This window comes from Oreochromis niloticus, linkage group LG3 (genome assembly GCF_001858045.2).
Source record: "Oreochromis niloticus isolate F11D_XX linkage group LG3, O_niloticus_UMD_NMBU, whole genome shotgun sequence".
Taxonomy (NCBI): Eukaryota; Metazoa; Chordata; class Actinopteri; order Cichliformes; family Cichlidae; genus Oreochromis; species Oreochromis niloticus.
In genome coordinates this window covers 51,067,995-51,090,561 of record NC_031967.2, presented here as the reverse complement: position 1 = coordinate 51,090,561, position 22,567 = coordinate 51,067,995, and the positions used below count along the sequence as shown (strand labels likewise).

Sequence of the window (22,567 nt, the reverse complement as noted above, 5' to 3'; positions counted from 1 at the left end):
TTGTGTTGAATTCTAGGAAAAAACAGCTTTGAAAATGAAAGATATTAATGTGCAGATTTAGGTCCACTATATATTGCTTAAATTAAAATGTGTATATATATATATATATATATATATATATATATATACCAAAATGTAATTAAAGGAAAATCCTTGATTTATAAAACTGGTTTTACTTACTTGAATGAATAGACTCTCAGTAAATATAAGATTCATCTGCTAAGAGAGACTTAAAGTCACTTAAAAAATATGTTTCCATGTTCTTTGTTTGGATGGGTCTTATTAATTTGATATGATAGCATGTGTGGCCATAACTTTCCATTAAAAAATAAAATAAAAATGTGCATGTATTTGAATTTTAAAACTACATTTTGAAACACTTCATTGATAACCTATTAAAACCAGATTTACACACTGAGATACACACTAGTGCTGTGCCATACTTCAAATTCTGATATAGATTTGACACCAAGTAAATATGGGGCCAGTATTTCCAATACTGATAGTGATGCTTTTAACATATAGAGGTGTGATGATTCATGAGCTGTACTGTTATGTGAGAAGCCACAGCAGGTGGACACAGAAGAGAGAAAGGAGGCTAAATTAGAGTACTCTCAAGGACTCATTTAAATTCTGTGCGTCATCAAAATGAAAGTGAAAGTTTCCACGTGTCCAAGAGACATTTGTGTCCCTGATGATAAGGAAAAATGTCTGGAACAGCTGGAGCCCTAATCATATTATTTTACAGTATTGCAGAGGTATCGCAATCTGGTGAGTGTTTATATCTACGTTCTGTTACTATTTGACGTGGCACATATATTCCACCCATCATTTTCTTAACTGTGTCCAGCTCAGTGTCTCAGGAGGACTGATTCACTGAGTCAGAGGCGAGCTGCAGTCTGTGTTACTGTCAGTGCTGTGATAGACTCAATGTAAATTGTGTTTGTTTTTCCTTTTAAAAGAATCAGAATATTGACGTGAGTTAACTGTGTCAGCTATTTCTGTGGCAAATTCCTCTTCGGGTTGTAACACACAGGCTAAAGATGAAAGATGCTTTATTGTCATTTCCACATGTAAAATGTGTTGAGAAGAAAAACAGCCCTCTGTGCTGGTTGTATTTAGATGGTGGAAAGATAATGAAAGAGTGAAAGATAATAGATAAGATAATATCTATTAAGATAATAATACCAGTGAAATAAAACAGTTAGCAGATGAAAGAAATAAGCTAATAAAATTAATCTAAAAATTGGTAAATTTCACTGATTTTAAATAGCAATAGCATTTAGGGTAGTGTTTGCAATACAGTAATGTCTAGTTTGAAGGAAGGCTTTGTACTGTAGAGCTGAAGCGTCTCACAGCACCCAGAAACGATCCATTACGCAGTGCAGCCTGTGCAAGTTTGCTGGGCGTGTACACTTCTCATTATGCTGAATGCTTATGTAGATGTCACTGCTGGTGGGGAACCTGATGACCGATGATGCTTTGGACCAGTTTAAGAGACAGTTTAAGTTGATTTTGCCACTGAGGATTCTGTCATCAGGACATCTGTAAAAAATGTCCACTTGGAGCTGGTCTCATTCTCTCTATGTCCCAGTGTCTTTCTGTGTCTCTGTTTGTAATAGAACTGCAAAAGTCTGTTCCACTGATAACAAATTCAGAAAGTCACCAGTCCTCTATATTGAAATCCTCTACATTACTTGCTCTCAGCTTGGCCGATGGTAATACCATCGTCCTGGGTTTTGACCCCATGTTTTGAATTTGTTTGCTCTTGTTCTTAGTTCACTGAGTGTTGTTTCCTTTCATGTCCAGTTTGTCTTGGTCTTGTTTCTGTGTGTGTCTTCTCCAGCATCTCCTTTGTTAGTTTTCTGTGCCTCACTGTGAACTCTGTCTCTCCATGTTTATTCGCCTGTTTTCCCAATCGTGTCTCGGTGTGGTTTCTCTCACTCTCTCTGTCCCGTGCCCTCTCATCCTTGTTTCTCTGTCTTCCTAGTCTTGTCTCTGTCTTCTCCCTCTGTTCCCGGTATTTAGTCAGTCTGCGTCTCAGTGTGAGTTTCTCGTGTTTCCTGTTTTATTCAGACACTCTTGTCCTGTGTGCATCTTGTTCAGTTTTGCTTTCCCTGGCTCGTCAGTTAGATTATGTCCAGCCGTGTTTCCCAGGTGTTTCCTCTCTGCCCTGATTCCCTGTGGTGTATATATTGTCTGTGTCTCATGTCCATTGTCATGATCTCCCTCCCTCCCTGGCTGGTGTTCTACCTGTTAGTCTAGACTTCTAGTGTATATGTAGTTTTAGCTTTATAATCTGTAATTCCAGTGATAACGCTGTGGTTTTTTTGTTCAGTTCTGTCTCTGAGAGTCCTGCATTTGTGGTCCTGCCTGCCTCACACAGTGTTATGACCCTGTGCACAGGTTTTGGTTGGAATATGGTCATTTGGGTAATCTGATAATCGTTTCTAGGGTTTCCACAATGAAACACAACCATAACATTATAATAATTACAATAAAAACTTAATTTTTTAGAAATTTTTCACACAGTTAAAAAGTGTTTCACAGTTTGAAGTTACAGGCACTTTTTTAACACGTAGTCTTCCATTCGTTCCAAACATAAACACTGACATACATGCATTAGAGGTAGATTATGTCGATTATGGCCAAAATAATGGGAGAAAGATCAAGGAAAACTTAACCTATATATAAAAGTTGTCAGGAGTCAATTAAAACAAACCAAAGCTTAAATTAACCTTACAGGGTTAGGTGGTCAGAGAGGCTAACTGCTGTTATAATGTCTGAGCAGCCTTCCTATATAAGCAATGCTCAGCTCTACAAGTTAATAATAGAAATTTAACGTGAACTCTGAATTTCAATGGAAGTCATTAAAGGAAAGCTACAATAAGAACGATGTGTTCGAGCCCTCTAGTTGTTGCTGTTGACTCTTTTGCAGCGTTCTGGCACATTTGAAGACAGGCTAGAGAGGACTTACTGCAACTGTCATTGAAATGACTGAATAATAGTAAAGGTTGGATTTTTGTGACGTTTCATAGGAGAAGGAAACAAGTTTGGATGAGCTTATTAACCGATAACTGATCTATATTTGAATGTGTGATCAAGCAGCATTGTAACTCATTCACTTTTTAAAAACAAATCGTATACTTGTCTCTCCCTTCATGTATCTTTCTGACTCGTTTTGAGTTTTTGATTCAGGACACACTTGACGCTGTTTCCTTGGGTATCAATGAATTGAATTGCTTAGTGTTGTTTTAAATCTCCTTCAGTCCACGTGAACCTCACAGCCACTGTCGGACAGAACGTCACTCTGCCATGTCGAGCTCCAAACAACAAGGTGATCGGAGTTGTAGAGTGGAACAGAGCTGACCTGGAGGATCAGTATGTGTTTTTGTTCCTGGACGATCATACTGATGCAGCCAATCAGCATCCATCTTTTAAGGGCCGGGTGGATCTGCAGGACAGACAGATGAAGGATGGAAATGTGTCTTTGATTCTGATCGATGTGAACATTAATGACACTGGAACATACGAGTGTCGTATCAAGACAGGAACAAATCGCAAGAGGAGAGCTCATCTGAAGACCGACCCCATCAGCATCATCTACCTGAGTGTTGTTGATCCTCCAGGTGAGTGAGTAGCATTGAGTCGGTGTGTGATCAGAGGTGAAGCTGCTTCCTGGCTGCTGATGTTTCTTCTAGGTTCGGGCACCCAGGAGTAACTTTCCATTGTCTGGATTCACTTAACCTAATACTGTTTAGTTAACCCAGAGTTTCCTCACTTATTGACATGAAAGAAGTCAGTGAAGATGTGGCACTTTCAGATGATTTTGAACCAAAATTTAGAACATAACCTGCTCCTGATAGTTTTAGCTTTTATTCTCTGAGCTGCGGACGTGGTGCTGTTTAACTTAGTCTACATAAAAATTTACAAGACACAACAGATATAAAATCAGCAAGTACGTGTAGATGTAATGTTTTTGGATCATATATTATTGCTTATAGAAAGATACAATTACTGCAACATTGCGTGCTGTGAATAAAGTAATAAAAAGGGAAATGTAATGCCTTTAGATCCTCCTGCTCTCCTTGCATAGGTTCAGGTGATCTTCCAGGAATGGTGATGCAATTTTTGGAATTACTGATTGGTCAGTAAGCGGTGATTTTGTACCTGTTAATCTTTAATCTGGAATTTAACTTCATCCAGAGCAGGTTAGGTTCACAGGATAAGTTACGGTGGTAATTTACTCTGGTAAGAAGTGAACCACCTTCTTAGTTCAGAACATCCAAGGTTAAATCTGAAGTTACCTGTCAGGGGCTGGGTCTGTGACCCAGCATTTCGTGTTATTTTGTATTGATATTTTCTTATGTTAATATAATGTTAAATGAATGTGTTATTTTTAACTTAAGGGTTTAGTTGAGTTATTTTGTATTACTTAAGAGATAATGTTAAGTTATAGTAGTATTATTATTTTGTCTTGGTTGAGTTTTTAGTCTGGTTTTCGTTTCTTATTTGCCTCCATGTCTATGTGGGTTCCCCAGTGTGTTCCATGTTGTCAAGCTTGTGTTGTCATGTCTACGTCTCATTATGTTTCCTGTCTTATTTTGAAGAGTCTTGTGTTCCATGTTCAGTCTGTTTAGTTGTACTTCCTCTGTGGCGTTCAGGTTCATTTGTGTCAGCGGTGTTTTCCAAGGTGTTCCCAGTTCCCTCATTACCCTCCTGTGTATTTAAGTCCTCTGTCTCCCTCTGTTCATTGTTGGTTTGTCTGTTTTCTTTCCCCCGCGTCAATTAATGTTTCAAGTGTTTTCATGATTCTGTTCAGGACATGTTCATGTTTTTGTCTCAGAGCTTCTCTCATGCTCATGCTGAAAATCATGTTTATGTCTCTCTTATTCCTCGTTATCATAGTCTAGTTTTTCCAGTATAGATTTTAGTTCCAGTTTTGCCAGTTTTTGTTTTTGCCTTGTTTTTGAATTTGCGTTATCAGCCGTAATAAAAGCTCGCATTTTGTTTAAACATCAAGTTCATTTCTCCTGTGTCTGCGTTTGGGTCTGCGCCAGGACACACCGGCTGTCCAGCTGTGACAGTTACTCAGACTAGACAAAAATCATGCTTTGTATTACAGGCCTCAGGTCTGGGTGATGTGATCAGAGTGCAGCAGATAATGTCTGACAGCAGTTTAAAGAGGAAATAGATTCTGTTCTGTTCTTCACTCATCACCTGTTTCTCACCTGCAGGTCAGCCAGGAGGAACTGCTGGACGGACAGTTGGTCTGTCAGTGTTTGCGTTCTTGTTGCTGTTCTTCTTTTGAATTAAAAAAAAAATGTAAAAATTAGAAAACATCCTCTTCGTGGTAAGTTGCAAGTTCAGATGTTTCACGTCTGTAAATCTCCTGCTGGTGTGATCATGTCACCAAGCTGAATGACTGATCTGAGGACGGAAGAATTTCCAGATTCAAAGCACATCGTGAATGTTCCCTGTGAACCTCAATAACTATAGAAAAGACATGTTGTTGAGGGTGTTAACAAAGTTTCAAGGATTTCTGTTCCCAACTGTGCAGAGAAATATATGTGACATCTGGATAAGGTTGCGTTCAGTGCTTTTCTTTGGCTTTATTTCGATGTATCTTCTGACTTTTGGCTTTCAAAATAAAACATCTAAACCATTATTCTCAAAACCTGTTTAGAAACTTTCCTCTAATTCTAAAAACTACTACATACACATGCTAACATGTTGTTTGGTATGTTCATGCTGTTTGCAGACATATGTACTTAATCGATCTGTAAGTTAAAAATAGTAGTGGTACAGCCTGCTTATAGAAATAAATAGAAGATAAATATGATTGTATGTTTACTATTATTATATGTACTTTATACATATATATACTTACATAATTTTAGTGGATTTGCAGCCAATCTGAATCATATATTAAAATGGCATCTTAATGTATCAGGTATATGAGCATGAAGCTTTGTGTGATTTACCCCAAATAAAAACCTTCCTAACTACCCTGAATGATTCTGCAATCTGATTATTTCAAGGCTGAAACATGCTGATCTGAGTGTGGGAGAAACCTGAGAGGGACATGGGAGAGGGGCTACATTAGAGTACCTTCAATGGTATCCATAAAAGATGCCTACTTACAGACTCTCTGTCTCCCACTGTCTATTTTCCTGTCTGCAACAGAGGCGTCCCCACAATTTAATGACTCGAAGTGTCATAGGAGGTGAACACGAGGCTTAATCAGGGTGCCGTCATTGGCTGACATCAGATCAAGAATCTGTGCGTATAGCCTGAAAACTAAAGTGAAAGTGCAAGTGTCCCAGAAAGTCTTCTCTGTTGCGTCTGTTGGAAGTGTCATGATGTCTGAAAAAATGGGACTGATGTTAATATTGATTTTTAATATTTTAGAGGCGTCTTCTTCTGGTGAGTTTTTAAATGTATCTCTGTTGCACTAGCATACAGAGAGAGATCAATGTAGACATATTATCTGCTATAAAGACAGTTATAGTTCATTGATTGTAAGTAAAGTAGCAGCAGCATTTAAAGTAGTGTGTACAGCACAGCAAGATGCACTTTTAATGTCCAGTGTTCAGAAATATGAGTCTGTGTGTGTGTGTTTGTGTGTGCCGCACAGTGATGCAGGATGTGAGGACGCTTTCCTCAGCACATCTGTAGAAGATGTGCACTTCCCACCTCTCTCTCTCTCTCTGATGCTCTCACTCACTTACTGCATCACAGGAATTTCTAGGGAGTTTTTCTTGACTGTGATGGCAGAAAGATGACCAAGGATTTAACATGAATGCTTTTTAAAATAAATTATCCAAACAGAACTGGGATGTGGTTTGTAAGGAGTTGGATATTAATAAAGTATTTGATGTATCCTTCAAGATAATAAAAACATATGAAAATTATTGTCCTTTAAGGCAATGCAGTTGTGGTCAAACAGAAACAGAAAGAAAAAGATTCCTTGCAGATGTAGCAGGAGGATTTAAGCTCTGCACTAGTTGAGATAGTTACAAAGCTTTCTTTGTTATGAATGAGCGATACATATTTTGAACATAGTACAACACAAAGTCACTGACTAGGTTTGCAAGCAAACCTTGTGTAGATGACAGAGAGAGAGAGGATCCAAGTGCAGACAAGATGGAGGTTTAAACTGAAAGTTAGTCCTTTGTTTTGGTGGCTGTACAAAACACAAAGTAATGAAAGAAGAGATGAACTGGAAACCCTAACAAAAGCCTAAACTGGGAAAAGCTAACCAAAAGCACATGAGAAACATAGAAAACAATGCAAAAACATGAAAACCAGGAACGAGGAACCTGAGACATGGAAATACCAAGGAAACACAGAAGCAAAGCAGGGGGATGATGAACTCGGGGTGATACCCAGGAGAAACACTGAGGATGACAAGCAGAGGTGACACAGAGGGTGAGGTGCAGACGAACTGATGAGGAACAAAGGCAAAAACACAATAAAAACACAACGTGGGAAATGAGGAAATGGCACAGAGGATGGAGACACAGCTGAAGCTAATTAGACCTAATGAGACAAAGGAGAAAAACTTAAAACACTGAACATGGGACGCGAGACTCTCCAAAGTAAAACAGGAAGCAACACGAACATCAAGCCAGGAACACTAGAAATCCTATCAAATAGCCAGAAACTAACTAAACTGAGGAACATTAATATTCACAAAACATAAACATGGAGTCACTAGACCCTGGACCATGACACTCTCATAGAGCATGTCATGCTCTACGAGAAGTCAGAAAGATACATGTATTGAAACGACAAGGACCAGGCGAATCTAGCACACGTAGAGCTGCTGCAAAAAACGACATACAAGCAGAGCTCAGCAGCCAGAGCAACACAAATTTTGGATCCTTTGCTCTTAGTTGGTGGTGACCACAGTGCATGCCGCGTCCGTTGTGAAAGGGTCTTCATGTTTCGCAGTGTGACTCACAGGTCCCAAGTCAGCCCTGACTTTGTGTTACAACCAAAGTAACAATGGTATTTCTGACCACTGGTATACGGAAACTTTATCCTTTCAACAGCTACCCAAAGTTAAGGGACCTAGCTTGTATGAGCCTTATGGGATATTTAGATTGAGCGCTGTCGCCGTTCTCCAGCTTCAAAATGTATTACCCTTTCACGACCTGAAGCTCAGTAATGCGCCACTCCGACAGCCATATCTATCTGTTCTCTGATTGGATTGTTAAATTTGTGATTGACATGGCATTGACCAATTAGCTGAAAGGAAGAAAAATTGGATCAAAATTCGTACTTGCAAGCTGAAACTTATACACAGCAGGTAAACATCTCCTGGGTCTAGAGGCGGATTGCCCCTCTGGGGGCAAGGGTACCTGGTCCTGGGGTATAGAGTATGTTTGGGGAGTGTGTGTATAGTGCATATTTCTGTTTGTCTCCACGTTGGACGAGTGTCGAGGATTGGTATATGTGTGCATGAGGGTGGGGATTAGGGGTGGAGCCGAACCCGAATACGGTATTCGGAAAGGCACAAATAACATGTTTTTTACTAATACTTATTTCGAACAAATACTTTAAAAAAATATTTGTATTCGGGAACAAGAAAAACTTTATATCAAAAAGCTGAGTTTCCTTATGAGACCGCTGTGCATGACCAGATGAGTGAGTGTTAGATTTGTGTTCTCATGAGTAAATATATTAATTTATCTTGTGTTGTAAAAGACGTTTTCTGATTGTCATTTTATTTTGGAAATGATTTTATTTTGGTGATCATAGAAGACTTCACTTCCTGTTCCTTGTTATTGTGAAGCGCGAACTGCCAGAAATGGATGTATGTTTTCCCCTCCTGTGTTGCGGACAATAAAAGAAACGGGAAAAGTAATCAACCAACCAAGTGTGTACATTATTAAGAGAACATGGCTGAAGAAGAAGAAAACTCTTCGAGCTCAACAGGTTATGGGCCCAGGCGTGACACAACAGGAGGAAGATGGCAGAGGTTAGTGTTCAACGGAGACGAAAACAGTTACGAACTCTGGGAGGCAAAGTTCCTCGGCCACATGCGGATCATTGGTCTAAAGGACACTATATTATCAGCCACTAATCCAGATGCAGAGAAGAATGCTGAATGCTACGCTGAACTAATTCAGTTTCTTGATGATAAAAGCCTTTCACTGGTAATGAGAGATGCGACTGACGACGGAAGAAAAGCTTTAAAAATACTACGTGACCACTACGATAGTAAAGGCAAGCCCAGAATCATCGCACTGTACACAGAGCTGACGTCTTTACAGAAGAAACCAGATGAGACAGTGACAGATTATATTATCCGAGCTGAAAAAGCAGTGACCTCCCTAAGAAATGCAAAAGAAGTCATCAGTGATGGACTTATTATCGCTATGATTTTAAAGGGGCTTCCTGAAGCTTACAAGCCATTTGCTATTCACACAACTCAAAGCAGTGAAGATTTAACATTCACACAGTTCAAAAGCAACCTACGAAGTTATGAGGAAACCGAGAAATTTGACAACAAAGTAAAAACAGATAATGTGATGAAGGTCGATTTAACCTCCATCACCTGTCATGGATGCGGAAACCGAGGACATTTTGTAAAAGATTGTCGCCAAAAGGGAACACCTAAGTGGTGTAGCTACCATAGAAGCTCGACACACAGTGATGAGACATGTAGAAGAAAAACCAAGTACAGAGATGATGCGAAACTAACTGTAGAAAAACAAGAGGACAAGAAAGAAGAGCAGACTTTTGTATTTAAAGTTAGTCAAAGACTCCTGCCTACTGACATAATAAGAGAAGGACTAATGGTGGACTGTGGTGCTACTTCACACATCATTACAGAGAAGAACAAGTTCATAAAGTTTGATGAGACTTTTGATCCAGAGAAACACTACATGGAGCTTGCTGATGGATCCAGGACAAATAACGTCGCACTCAAGAGGGGAGATGCCAACGTCTCCCTACGGGACGTACAAGGACACTGTACCACCATCACACTGAGAGATGCTCTGTTCATCCCATCCTACCCTCAGAGCATATTTTCAGTGAAGGCAGCTACAACCCATGAAGCACAGGTGGTCTTCAAGAAGGGACAGAATGAGCTAGTGAACAAAGATGGGACAGTCTTCTCTATCGAAGAATACAACAGACTCTACTATTTGAAAACGGTAAACAATGAAACATCATTCAATGACATGATGTCCTGTGACACTGTTAATCTGACTTGTGATGTGAAAACATGGCATGAAATTTTAGGACATTGTAATGTTAGCGATGTGTTAAAGCTACCTGATGTTGTAGAGGGCATGAAAATCACAGGCAGTGGCATGTTAGATTGTAATGTGTGCACAGAAGGGAAATTCACTAACAACAGAAACAGACAAAGCGACCCAAAAGCGAGTGAGCCATTACAGTTGGTGCACACTGATCTAGCCGGCCCCATTGAACCAAGTGGCCAAAGTGGTCACAAATATGCTATATTATTCACAGATGATTTTTCAGGGGCAGTGTCAGTTTACTTTCTAAAACAGAAAAGTGACACCACAGAGGCCACAGCAAAGTTTCTAGCTGACTGTGCACCATACGGCAGTGTTAAGTGCATTAGATCAGACAATGGCACCGAATTCACAAGCAGTTCCTTCCAGTCTCTTTTAAGGGAAAAGGGTATAAAGCATGAGACATCTGCGCCATATTCTCCTCATCAGAATGGCACAGCTGAGAGGCAATGGAGAACTCTCTTTGAAATGGGGAGGTGTCTTTTACTAGAAAAGGGGCTGCCAAAAGAATTATGGCCTTATGCCATTCAAAATGCAGCACACACCCGCAACAGATGCTACAGTAACAGGACTAAAAGTACACCATATCAGATGTTAACAGGGAAAAGACCAGATCTCTCAAAACTGTGGATATTTGGGTCAGACTGTTATGCGTACATACATGATCACAAGAAACTTGATCCCAGATGTGAAAAAGGAATATTTGTGGGTTATAGTAAGAATAGCCCAGCATACCTGGTTTATTACCCCCACACAGGAAAAGTGTCAAAACACAGACTTGTGAGATTTATCAAGAAGAACACTGTTGAACAACAAACACAGACTGATGAATGTGACACAGAAATTCAGACTTATGAGCATGCAGTGCCTTCAAAAGAAAATACAGAACAACAAAATGAAAATGCAGCAGAGAACAGACCTCCTAGAGAAGAGGAAACCAACACAAATGAACCAAACCTTGACACAGAAAGAAATGAGGGTGATGAGCAAAACCAAACTGAACGCTATCCTAACAGAGAAAGGAAGCCTCCTAAATATTTAGAGGATTACACATCCAACTGCAAGGAGTTAGCTAATGTAACTTCTGTAAGTGTTGATTATTGTTACAGAGCAACCTGTGGAATCCCCCAAACCTATAAAGAGGCGCTGATGTCACCAGAGGCACCAAGGTGGAAACAGGCAATGGCAGAAGAAATCAACTCTCTGAAAGAGAATGACACATTCGAACTGACTACTTTACCTACTGGTAGAAATACCATTGGAGGAAAATGGGTCTACGCTCTCAAAGAAAATGAACAAGGACAAATATTCAAAGCCAGGTTTGTAGCAAAAGGTTACAACCAAACACAAGGCATAGACTACCAAGAGACATTTGCACCAACAGCAAACATGACATCTGTGCGAGCCCTAATGCAAATATCAGTCCAGAATGATCTCATTATCCACCAAATGGATGTTAAAACTGCATATTTGCATGCTCCCATTGAGGAAGAAATATACATGGACCAACCAGAAGGTTTTGAGCAAACAGAGTCAGGAGAAAATTTGGTGTACAAATTAAAAAAATCCCTTTACGGGTTAAAACAATCAGGGAGAAACTGGTACAAACTCTTGAATGACTACCTTGAACAAAATGACTTTGAAAGAAACCTTTCTGATCACTGTGTATACAGGAAAGACATTGACCATGAAACTCTACTGGTTATCATCTGGGTAGATGACTTGATCATTGCGGCTAGCAATAATAACTTGTTAAACACATTCAAAGAAACAATGAGGTCAAAGTTTAACATGAAAGACCTGGGGAAAATATCCAGTTTTCTTGGTATCCAGTTTATACAAAAAGAGGCTGAAATCAGGATGAATCAGAAGAGGTACATTCAAAGAATGTTGGAACGCTTTGGGATGTCAGATTGCAAAACTAGATCCACACCGTGTGAACTAAAAACGGACACTACTACATGTGGAGGAAGTGATGCAAATGAGACAGTTAACTCAAGAGAGTACAGAGAAATAGTGGGCAGCCTGATATATGCCATGACGTGTACGAGACCAGATATAAGCTGGGTTGTTAGCAGACTATCTCAAACACTAGCTCAACCCACGAGAGAGGACTTAGTAACGGCAAAACAAGTCCTCAGATACCTAAAAGGTACAAATGACTTTGAACTGATCTTTAAGAAAAGCAGTGAGGATCTAGATCTAATTGCTTACAGTGACTCTGACTGGGCATCCTCTGTAAAAGACAGACGCAGTACAACAGGCTACTGTTTTGCACTTACTAAAGAGGGACCAGTAATATCTTGGAAAACGAAGAAACAGCCTACAGTGGCACTCTCAACATGTGAAGCTGAATACATTGGTCTTGCAACCACTACTCAGGAAAGCATGTACTTAACCCAACTGTTAAACGGCATGGACAGAAAAAGGTACACGTGTACTAAACTGTTTGGGGACAACCAAGGGGCCATTGCTTTGAGTAAAAATCCAGTGAACAGACAGAGGTCGAAGCACATTGATGTGAAATATCACTTCATTCGTGAAGCGGTAAATGAAGGAAAAATCCGCATTGAACATTGTCCATCAGAAGAAATGGCTGCAGACGTACTAACAAAACCAGTTACAAGAGTGAGACTCAGAAAGTTTCAAAAATGGTTCTTTGGAAATGCATAAGATGCTGTGGGTTAACAGCATGAGAACAAGGGGGGGTGTTAGATTTGTGTTCTCATGAGTAAATATATTAATTTATCTTGTGTTGTAAAAGACGTTTTCTGATTGTCATTTTATTTTGGAAATGATTTTATTTTGGTGATCATAGAAGACTTCACTTCCTGTTCCTTGTTATTGTGAAGCGCGAACTGCCAGAAATGGATGTATGTTTTCCCCTCCTGTGTTGCGGACAATAAAAGAAACGGGAAAAGTAATCAACCAACCAAGTGTGTACATTATTAAGAGAACATGGCTGAAGAAGAAGAAAACTCTTCGAGCTCAACAGTGAGTGACGTGTAAAAGGTGACTGACACAGGCTGCTGCACACAGCAACAGAGAAGCCTCGGCTGAGCGAAAACAGGCTGAACTGCATCACTATTTTTGTTTTTTTGTACCTTAACTGGGTTCCAGAGGCAGTTTATAACTTTCGCGAAGATCGGGAGATTATTCCATCACGCTGCATTATTGACGTCTGCAGTCGGGCGCTCTCATGTTTGCTCTGTTTACGTAGCTCTGTTAGCTCAGTAATTTAGACAATAGGCTGTTTACAGAGTAACGTTAACGTTCAGTTAAAAAGGTTAAAACAATGCTTGTGTAGTTTTCACTCATTAACTTAGCTGAAACTCCCAACATGGATTTGGGGAACTAAATAGAAGAGTGTTGCTGCTGCTGCTGAGCCATCTGGCAATAAAATAACATAACAGCCAATGGCTGTTATGTTATTTTCCTTACAATGACATTCCTTATTACATGTTCATTGCTGGATTAATGGAAAAATATCAACTAATACTGCATATCCATAATTATTATAATGGGTATAATTAAAGACTACTTACACTATATTGTTTGTTAGAAGTGTAACGCAAAAAAACTGGATTTTTACGCCTATTTTGAATTTTATTCGAATACAAATACAAATACTTTTCCCTCCTCAACAAATACAAATACAGATACAAAAATACCGGCTGCTTTGCACATCTCTAGTGGGGATGCATCTTTGTGTCTCTGTGTGCGTTTGTCTGTGTCTATATGTCAGGTTGGGTCAGAGACTCCACCTCTCTGGGAACATCTCCCCTCACCTCACTCCCTGCAGGTGGCTTTCTCTCTTTCCTATCCCTCAGTCCTGTCTGTCCTGTCTGTAATTACTTAAAATAAAATAAAATAAAATAAAATAAATAAATAAGTAGTAATAAAAATGGTCAATTAAATCAAATCAAATATGGCAAAGCTGTATTGGCCTTCAGACAATAATTCTGATCACTAAAGTACCAAACGAGACTTGCAAAAAAAAGGAAGATAAAAGAAACTTACACACATCCAGGAAGCTGGAACGCAGTTATACATGTAGTGTTTTGCTTTGTATTTGTAACCAGACCTAAACAAAAACATTTTATAACTTGTGTAAATATTTTTAGCAAACACAAAAATTCTCATCTATAGATGCACAAAGATAAAAGTTTTCAGATATTTTGGTTTACAAGGTTATAAAACTCAGTGCACAACTACACATTCTGATTTACAAATACAAAATATTTATGACCACAATTTGAGCCCATAGTGGAATGGTTTTCTGGGTGGTGGTTCCTCCTTGTTGTGTGTGTGTGTGGTTGGTGCCGGGTTCCCTTCACGATTGAGTACATGTTCACAAGTGCCTGAGGTGATCCATTTAAATGATCACATCATTGCAAACATAAGAAAAAGTCCAACAAGCTCATGGAGTTCCTGCTGCAGAGCTCTTGATCTCGTAGAACTGCAGCGGTTTGTTCCAGTAATCAGTCCTTAATCCATCTGCATATCTTTGCATTACCTTTGATAGTAAAACTAGGGTTATAATCATGTGTGTATATTATTGCACAGGATTGTGTAAAAAACAGTAAAATTTGGAACAAAAGACAGAAACATTTCTCTATTATTTACTTTCACAAGTCACTTCAAAATAGTAAAAATTTTCAAAAGATTCCCTTTTTTTTAAGGCAACAACAACAACAAACAACAACAATAACAAAAACAAAGGCAACCAAGAGAGAAAACGCTCACATCAGGGATTACGTGTGATTGAATGTCCTGGAAAAATCTCACTTTTGATCTATGCTAATGCAACAGTACATCAAATGTAATGCTTGGATGAAGTTGTAAGGAACATTGACTTATAAGTGACCTATGTTTGAATGAAGCAGTAATGTAACTTGCCCCCTTCCTGAAAAGAAAATGCAAATTTGTCTTCCCCTTCATTTGTCTTTGACTCATTTTTACTTCTCCTTTCATATCATCAAAGCTGTGAATCCCTCCTCTCTGTTCTCTGTAACTTTCTCTCTCCTTCAGTCCACGTGAACCTCACAGCCACCACAGCAACCGTCGGGCAGAACGTCACTCTGCAGTGTCGAGCTCCAAACAAGAAGCTCATCACAGTTGTAGAGTGGAGCAGAGCTGACCTGCAGGATCAGTATGTGTTTTTGTTCCTGGATGGTCATCCCGATAGAGGCAAGCAGCATCCATACTTTATAGACAGGGTGGATCTGCAGGACAGACAGATGAAGGATGGAGACGTGTCTTTGATTCTGAACGATGTGAACATTAATGACACTGGAACATATGAGTGTCGTGTCGCAACAGGAACAAATCGCAAGAGGAGAGCTCATCTGAAGACCGACCCCATCAGCATCATCTACCTGAGTGTTGTTGATCCTCCAGGTGAGTGAGTCGAGTTGAGTGTGTGTGTGATCAGAGGTGAAGCTGCTTCCTGGTTGTTGATGTTTGTTTCTAAAGATGTTGTTGATGAGACTTTGTAGAAAGCAGCTGGTCTGAGTGATGTGATCAGAGTGCAGTAGATAATGTCTGACAGCAGTTTGAAGAGGAAATGGATTCTGTTCTGTTCTTCACTCATCACCTACCTGACAGCTGACACCTCACACCTGTTTCTCACCTGCAGGTCAGACAGGAGGACACACAGAGGATGGATGGATTATCATTGTTAGTTTTGTTATAGTTTTTGGTGTCGCCACTGTTGTTACACTTGTTGCTGTTGTTGTTGTTGTTGTTGTTTTTCTTTCAAAACAAAATGTGAAAAGTAGAGGCAGGGGGCTTGGAGAAACCTCACTCTGATAGCCCTGGGATGATTATTTAAGAAATATCTAAAATCTCTTCACAGCTGAACTGTGAGTGTCCTGCTGAAATTCTTCATGTTACTTTGTTGAATGACAAGTTCAAGCTGCAAATGTTAAAGAACATTCTCAAAGTGGTCCTCTCAATAATGTTTTTTAAATCTGCTAAAGTTGAAGGCCAAGGAACAGATTCTGTTCCCAACAGTACAGCTAAAAACATCTGATGTCTTGATAAGTTTGATTCCAGAGCTGTTTCAGAATGATAATAAGACTTTATAATTCCCAGAGGGAATCTGTATTGTTACAGAATGTCACTTAAAATGTATATTAAAAATGGAAAATTCTATACAAGACTACATCGACAAATAAAAAATTCAAATATAACCGGTAAATTATAATGAAGATAAAGATTAAAGCAATAATATTTACAGTATAGACAAAATAGTACAAGTGAAATTATTGTTGATGTGATAAAGAGGTGTTATAAAGTTTGATTATCACATGTAGGTTTCACAGGTAGTGGTTGAATGAGTCTTTTGTTTTGATTGGCTTCATTTCAGTGTGAATTCTGGCTTTTCGCTTAAAAATATATCTTTCAACAGCTATTGAAACCTGTTAAGTAACTTACCTGTAATTTTTAAGACGAGGAGAATGCTGTTCAGGTTATAACATCATTTTCAAAGCTAACTTTAATTGATTTAATTGATCTTTAACAAGAACAACTGCCAAAGCAAAGTCAGTTTGCTTTGCACATAAAATTCCTCTAATTGGCTAGTAAGGGGAATATCATTGGTATACAACAAAACACTGGAGTGAGTCATACAACTTATTACCTCAAGAGCCAAATCATTTAAATATATTGTAAACAACATAAGAGAAAGAGCATCACCTTGGCCCCAAGTTGATGTTGTTCATCTCAATCTAGCATTTTCAGTGGGAAAAACACAAAGCGAACCTGTTTATGTGTAAATTTATTTCAGATTGCTATAACACTGCACACATCTTCAGTCTTGGAGAAGTCTTGGAGACTGAAGAGGCCACTTTGATGAGTGACCAAATCTTTCTCCGACTGAAAACGCTACGTCCAGATGAACAGAATCAACTTTTTGGGATTTCCCTACCTGGATGATTGAGCATGCACGAAGACAAAGGAAGTATTAAACAAGCCAGCTTTCATATTACTGATATGCAAACCAGCAACATGATGACAGTTAAAAGATTTTAGTGCTTTAGGCTCCATAACAATGTTCTGTGTTCATATAATCTTACAATACAAGACATACTCAACTGTACAACCTATCTTTTGCATGCAATATTCTGACTGTATTCTGTGACCCTGGCAGAAGATAACTATGCCTGTTATCCTTCTTTGTCAAATGCCATGCAAACTGCTGCCATACTCTGTACTGTTGGTTGCCCCCTTTTCCAAATGCAAATTAAAACCTCACAAAGAGAACCTGTTTGTGTGTAAATCAATTTATTTCAGATTGCTATAACACTGCATGTAAGAGAAAGTGACTGAAATTAACCCAGAAGTAAATTCAATTCAATTCAATTCAATTTTATTTATATAGTGCCAATCACAACAAAAGTCGCCTCAAGGCGCTTTATATTGTACAGTAGATAGCACAATAATAAATACAGAGAAAAACCCAACAATCATATCACCCCCTATGAGCAGCACTTTGGCAACAGTGGGAAGGAAAAACTCCCTTTTAACAGGAAGAAACCTCCGGCAGAACCAGGCTCAGGGAGGGGCGGGGCCATCTGCTGCGACCGGTTGGGGTGAAAGAAGGAAAACAGGATAAAGACATGCTGTGGAAGAGAGACAGAGATTAATAACAGATATGATTCGATGCAGAGAGGTCTATTAACACATAGTGAGTGAGAAAGGTGACTGGAAGGGAAAAACTCAATGCATCATGGGAATCCCCGGCAGCCTACGTCTATTGCAGCATAACTAAGGGAGGATTCAGGGTCACCTGGTCCAGCCCTAACTATATGCTTTAGCAAAAAGGAAAGTTTTAAGCCTAATCTTGAAAGTAGAGATAGTGTCTGTCTCCCGAATCCAAACTGGAAGCTGGTTCCACAGAAGAGGGGCCTGAAAACTGAAGGCTCTGCCTCCCATTCTACTTTTAAATACTCTAGGAACAACAAGTAGGCCTGCAGAGCGAGAGCGAAGTGCTCTAATAGGGTGATATGGTACTACAAGGTCATTAAGATAAGATGGGGCCTGATTATTTAAGACCTTGTATGTGAGGAGCAGGATTTTGAATTCAATTCTGGATTTAACAGGATTTAACTTGGTCTTGGTAAAACAGGTATTTTCGCATTGTATTGTACAGCAGGAGGTTTTCTGTAGGTCAGTGCTAAAACATAACTATGCTGTTGATGTAGTAATGAAGAAAAAGTTCAAAACTTCATCAGAGCAAGAGCACTGAATCACATACATTTTTTTTATTCTTGTAAAACATATTTACACACATAAGAAGACAAACTATCATATATAAACAAGTATTCTGTGATAGTATTCAGTGATAAAGTTTACTAAACCATATGCATATACTCTCAGTGACAATCACCTGTCAGCTGACATTAATGTACTGGTTCAAGTCCTGCTTCAAGTATGCTGTAGGTATTACAGGTACTGCGCTGCAGTGGTTTGTATCATATCTATCTAATAGACTCAAATTTGTACATGTAAATGGAGAGTCCTCTTCACACACTGAGGTAACTTATGCAGTTCCACAGGGTTCAGTGCTAGGACCAATTCTGTTTACATTATACATGCTTCCTTTAGGCAGCATCATTAGAAGACATAGCATACATTTTCACTGCTATGCTGATGACACGCAGCTCTATCTATCCATGAAGCCAGGTAACACACACCAATTAGTTAAACTGCAGGAATGTCTTAAAGACATAAAGACCTGGATGGCCGCGAACTTTCTGCTTCTTAATTCAGATAAAACTGAGGTTATTGTACTCGGCCCTGAAAATCTTAGAAATATGGTATCTAAGCAGATTCTTACTCTGGATGCCATTACCTTGGCCTCCAGTAACACTGTGAGGAACCTTGGAGTCATTTCTTCCATTTGCGCAATATAATTAAAAACATCCTGAAGTATTTTGTTTATTTATTACTTTTAAGATGGACTAGTTTAAATAATTATTATTTGGCTATCCTGTCATGTACTTTATTCCTTACTTGCTCACTAGCAACTTCCTGTCTTTAAATATATTATCTCCCTGTGCTGGTACTGCAATTTCTGCATGCAGTACTGAAAGTTCTGTGTGCGTGTCCATTTCACACTTTGGAGAGGCAAAGTATGAAATGAACACAGTGGACCAGCGTGTTTATTACACACTTTGCCATGATATTGGGTTCCTAGGATAATTAACAATAGAAAGGGAGACAGTTTGGATTTGGGAGACAGGCACCCTCTCTACTTTTAAGATTAAGCTTAAATTTTCTTTTTTGATAACGTGTAGTTAGGATTGGGTCAGGTGACCCGGACTCCTCCCTTAGTTACACTGCAGTAGTGTGGTGGATTTTTGTGTGATATGTATAACTATGTAACTATATACACTATATATCTATGTGCACTGAACATATATATTTTAACTTTCATGTGGAGTCTTAAGCACAAGACATTTTTGCTTCACCGAGGTTTATTAAGTTGGTACTGTAACAGGGCAGTTAATGTAAGGGGAGAGTTCTCTTGAATAATTTACTTAATAATTAATAATTTAACGTCTTTAACGCAGCACAACCAAAACAGTAACATTGTAACAGAGATCCTGAACACATCACGATAAAATATCATACAAAATACACACACACACACACACACACACACACACACACACACACACACACACTTTGAACCCACACTGAAGTGTTTTTAAGCATGTAACCTGTGTATTATATGTTATAAGATTGTGCCACTTGCTGTCTAAGATTTAATAATTAGGATTAATGTGTGACCTTTGACCGTGTCATGACCTATTGTGATAAGCCAGAGCAAGGGGTACTCAGAGTCCTGACTGGCCTTTGGCCAAGACCTTGGCCGCTACCTGACCCCAGCAGCTGTGCTGGGCGTGTGGGAAAGTTACCCAGCAGCAGGGGGCGGGGATACTGGTCCCTATATTAGGGGACCAGAGGACGCCCCCAGGGCTCTTTTTCCTCCTGCTGCTGCTACCTGTCCGTCTCTGTGTTGCTCTGCTGTCTGTGCTTAAGGCTGTACACCCCGGGGTTTTGCTTTGCTTGCTTTCTGCTATGTAATTCTCTTGCTAAATGTCTGTATGTATTTTTCCTGCTGTTCATATGATTCAGTGTATTAAACTCTGTTCCAAGAATTCTACTCTTTTACAGAGCATCTTTTTGAGTGTCTTGGTTTTAATTGGATTTGGATCTCCACATCGTTGGTGGAAGAAGGTTATCAGAATGGCTTCAAAATTTGCGACCACAGTAGGCCCAGGGTGATGGGGGCTTCCCAAATGCACTGAGCATTTATTCATCACTCAATTCTTTTCATTCACTATGTTTTTACACCACTTTTGCAAGTGCTTGTTTATAGGGGCTTCATCTGATTGTTGGGGTTTTCTCTCCAATATTGTCAGGTCCTTAAGGTACAGTATTCAATGAAAGATAATTATGAAGGTAAATGGGTTTGCACAGGCTACGCTGACTTTGTGCTGCTTTTTGTTATTAGATGTATATGCACAAGTATGTAGATGTGTTTATGATGTAAATACAACAACGCAAGTTGCTTTTTCTGCTTTTTATAATATTTTAGTTTTTTCTTTTCTTATCTAACTTTATGTTTATGCAAGGCTTTCGCTGCTTTATTCAAAACCCCACAGTGACGTATACTGATTATATTCCTACACAATATTTGTGTCAAGGTAACAAGATACCACACACATAACACAAATATGATAATGTGCAAATACACTGTGTACTCAAATGCATCATATGATATTCAAATAATGGATAAACTGACTATGGAAAGCTTTTTAAGCTTTCCTCCTTCCTGCTCTTTCCTCCTGATCCAATGCTCAGAACATTAATAGTGAAAAGCCTGACACAATCATGCTTCCAAAATCCATTTTTTCCTGCATTGAGAGGGGCAGCAGTCCCAGCAGAGATGCCCAGATCACAACATCAGTGTCTGCATCACTGCAGACACCACACCAAACCATCAGTTAGTCTCCTGATCCACTCTCCACTCACTCATGAACAAGACCCTGAGATACTCAATAACAAGTGGGCACTCTAATCCAAAGTTCCCTTTTAAAATCTGTAGCATGAATATTTTTTATATCCAATTATCCTTCTAGTTTCTTTCTGTTCAGATTAGTCTAAAAGAAGCATCTCAGAGCTGATTCACATTTTAAGTGATCAAGTGATGACAATAGTCAACCAGGTGAATGATGCTAGGACGTAGAGTAAAATCCAAAAGATTAGAATCGTTTTCTTTAAGGTAGCAGCTGTTACACACAGAAAAGCTGGCAGCATACCAAATAAAGTACGGAGCAGGCAAAAGGCAAAGAAGAAAGAAACAGAAGAAGACCATTTATGAACATAGCAAAAATGACTGAAAAAAGAACAAAAACAAAAATGGGTGGCATGACGTAAACACTGAGGGTGAAACCTAAGTTACAAATGAAAAAAACAACAATTTTCTAACTAAATAGCTCATATTTAATACTAGTAATAACTAAAGCCTATCATCTGTTTTTTGAATAATCCAATTTTAATGATAACCATTTATCAATGAGCTTTTTCCTATGTGTTTTTCATTTGCATCACAATGTAATTCCTTAGTTGAAACAGGATTTTTGAAATCATAAAGGATTTTGTGTTGTTCTTCTCCAGAACATCAAATTAAATAAACAATAAAAATTCAGATTAAATTGAACATGTGTTGAAATCTATGTTGCCTTCTAAAAACTCTGGGTCACCTGAAATTCCTACAGTAGCTCTTAATACTATCCTGCTAATGCTAATATTAACATGTTTTTACTATGGGAACAGACTCCAATCTAAACAGAGTTTGACTGTTTAGAGTTTGGTGGGATTTTGACTTATTTCATGGTGATGTTTCATTGTGGTTCTTTCTACCATGGTTTCATTGAGGAAATGTTCACATACTGATGATTGTAGGATCGACTCTGTATCAGATGAATAGATTTCTTGCGTATGTTTTCCAAACACGAGGTAAAGTTTTTGATTCATTTTAAGACATTTTAGAGTTGATTTACCACCAACAAATAGATTACTGCAATACCAATCCACTGTTTTTTGTGGTGGTGCTGGGTTAACCCATTTCTCTGGTAAGGCTTAAATAAACTTTAGTCTCAGTGGACCCTTTATGAGTACAATGAACTCTGCCTAGTGACAGTGCTGGATGTTTTGGTTGTGGAGCCAAGGACAGCCCAGCTGTTTCTTGATAGTGCAAAGATGTTTATTCCTTA

General features: G+C 38.9%; 1 protein-coding gene and 1 long non-coding RNA gene across 2 annotated transcripts; both read left to right on the top strand.

Moving 5' to 3' along the window:
• The first annotated feature begins 673 nt into the window (after positions 1-673).
• Positions 674-5,996, top strand: LOC109202524 (programmed cell death 1 ligand 1). Its single transcript, XM_025905966.1, has 3 exons — positions 674-771; positions 3,270-3,629; positions 5,238-5,996. The coding sequence occupies exons 1-3, from the start codon at positions 708-710 to the stop codon at positions 5,309-5,311; spliced, it is 498 nt and encodes a 165-aa protein (XP_025761751.1). The 5' UTR covers positions 674-707; the 3' UTR covers positions 5,312-5,996.
• Positions 5,997-8,662: 2,666 nt separating this feature from the next.
• LOC102082831 (copia protein) lies at positions 8,663-17,543 on the top strand. Its single transcript, XR_267218.3, has 4 exons — positions 8,663-10,169; positions 11,387-13,289; positions 15,309-15,677; positions 15,916-17,543. It is a non-coding gene; the product is annotated as a copia protein (long non-coding RNA).
• The last annotated feature ends 5,024 nt before the right edge of the window (positions 17,544-22,567 follow it).

What these genes read in the sequence shown, in the direction of transcription:
- LOC109202524 (XM_025905966.1), top strand. Translation starts at nt 708, where the DNA reads ATGTCTGGAACAGCTGGAGCCCTAATCATATTATTTTACAGTATTGCA. An exon ending in TGCAGAGGTATCGCAATCTG is followed by an intron (nt 772 to 3,269) that starts GTGAGTGTTTAT and finishes AATCTCCTTCAG; the next exon opens with TCCACGTGAACCTCACAGCC. An exon ending in GAGTGTTGTTGATCCTCCAG is followed by an intron (nt 3,630 to 5,237) that starts GTGAGTGAGTAG and finishes TCTCACCTGCAG; the next exon opens with GTCAGCCAGGAGGAACTGCT.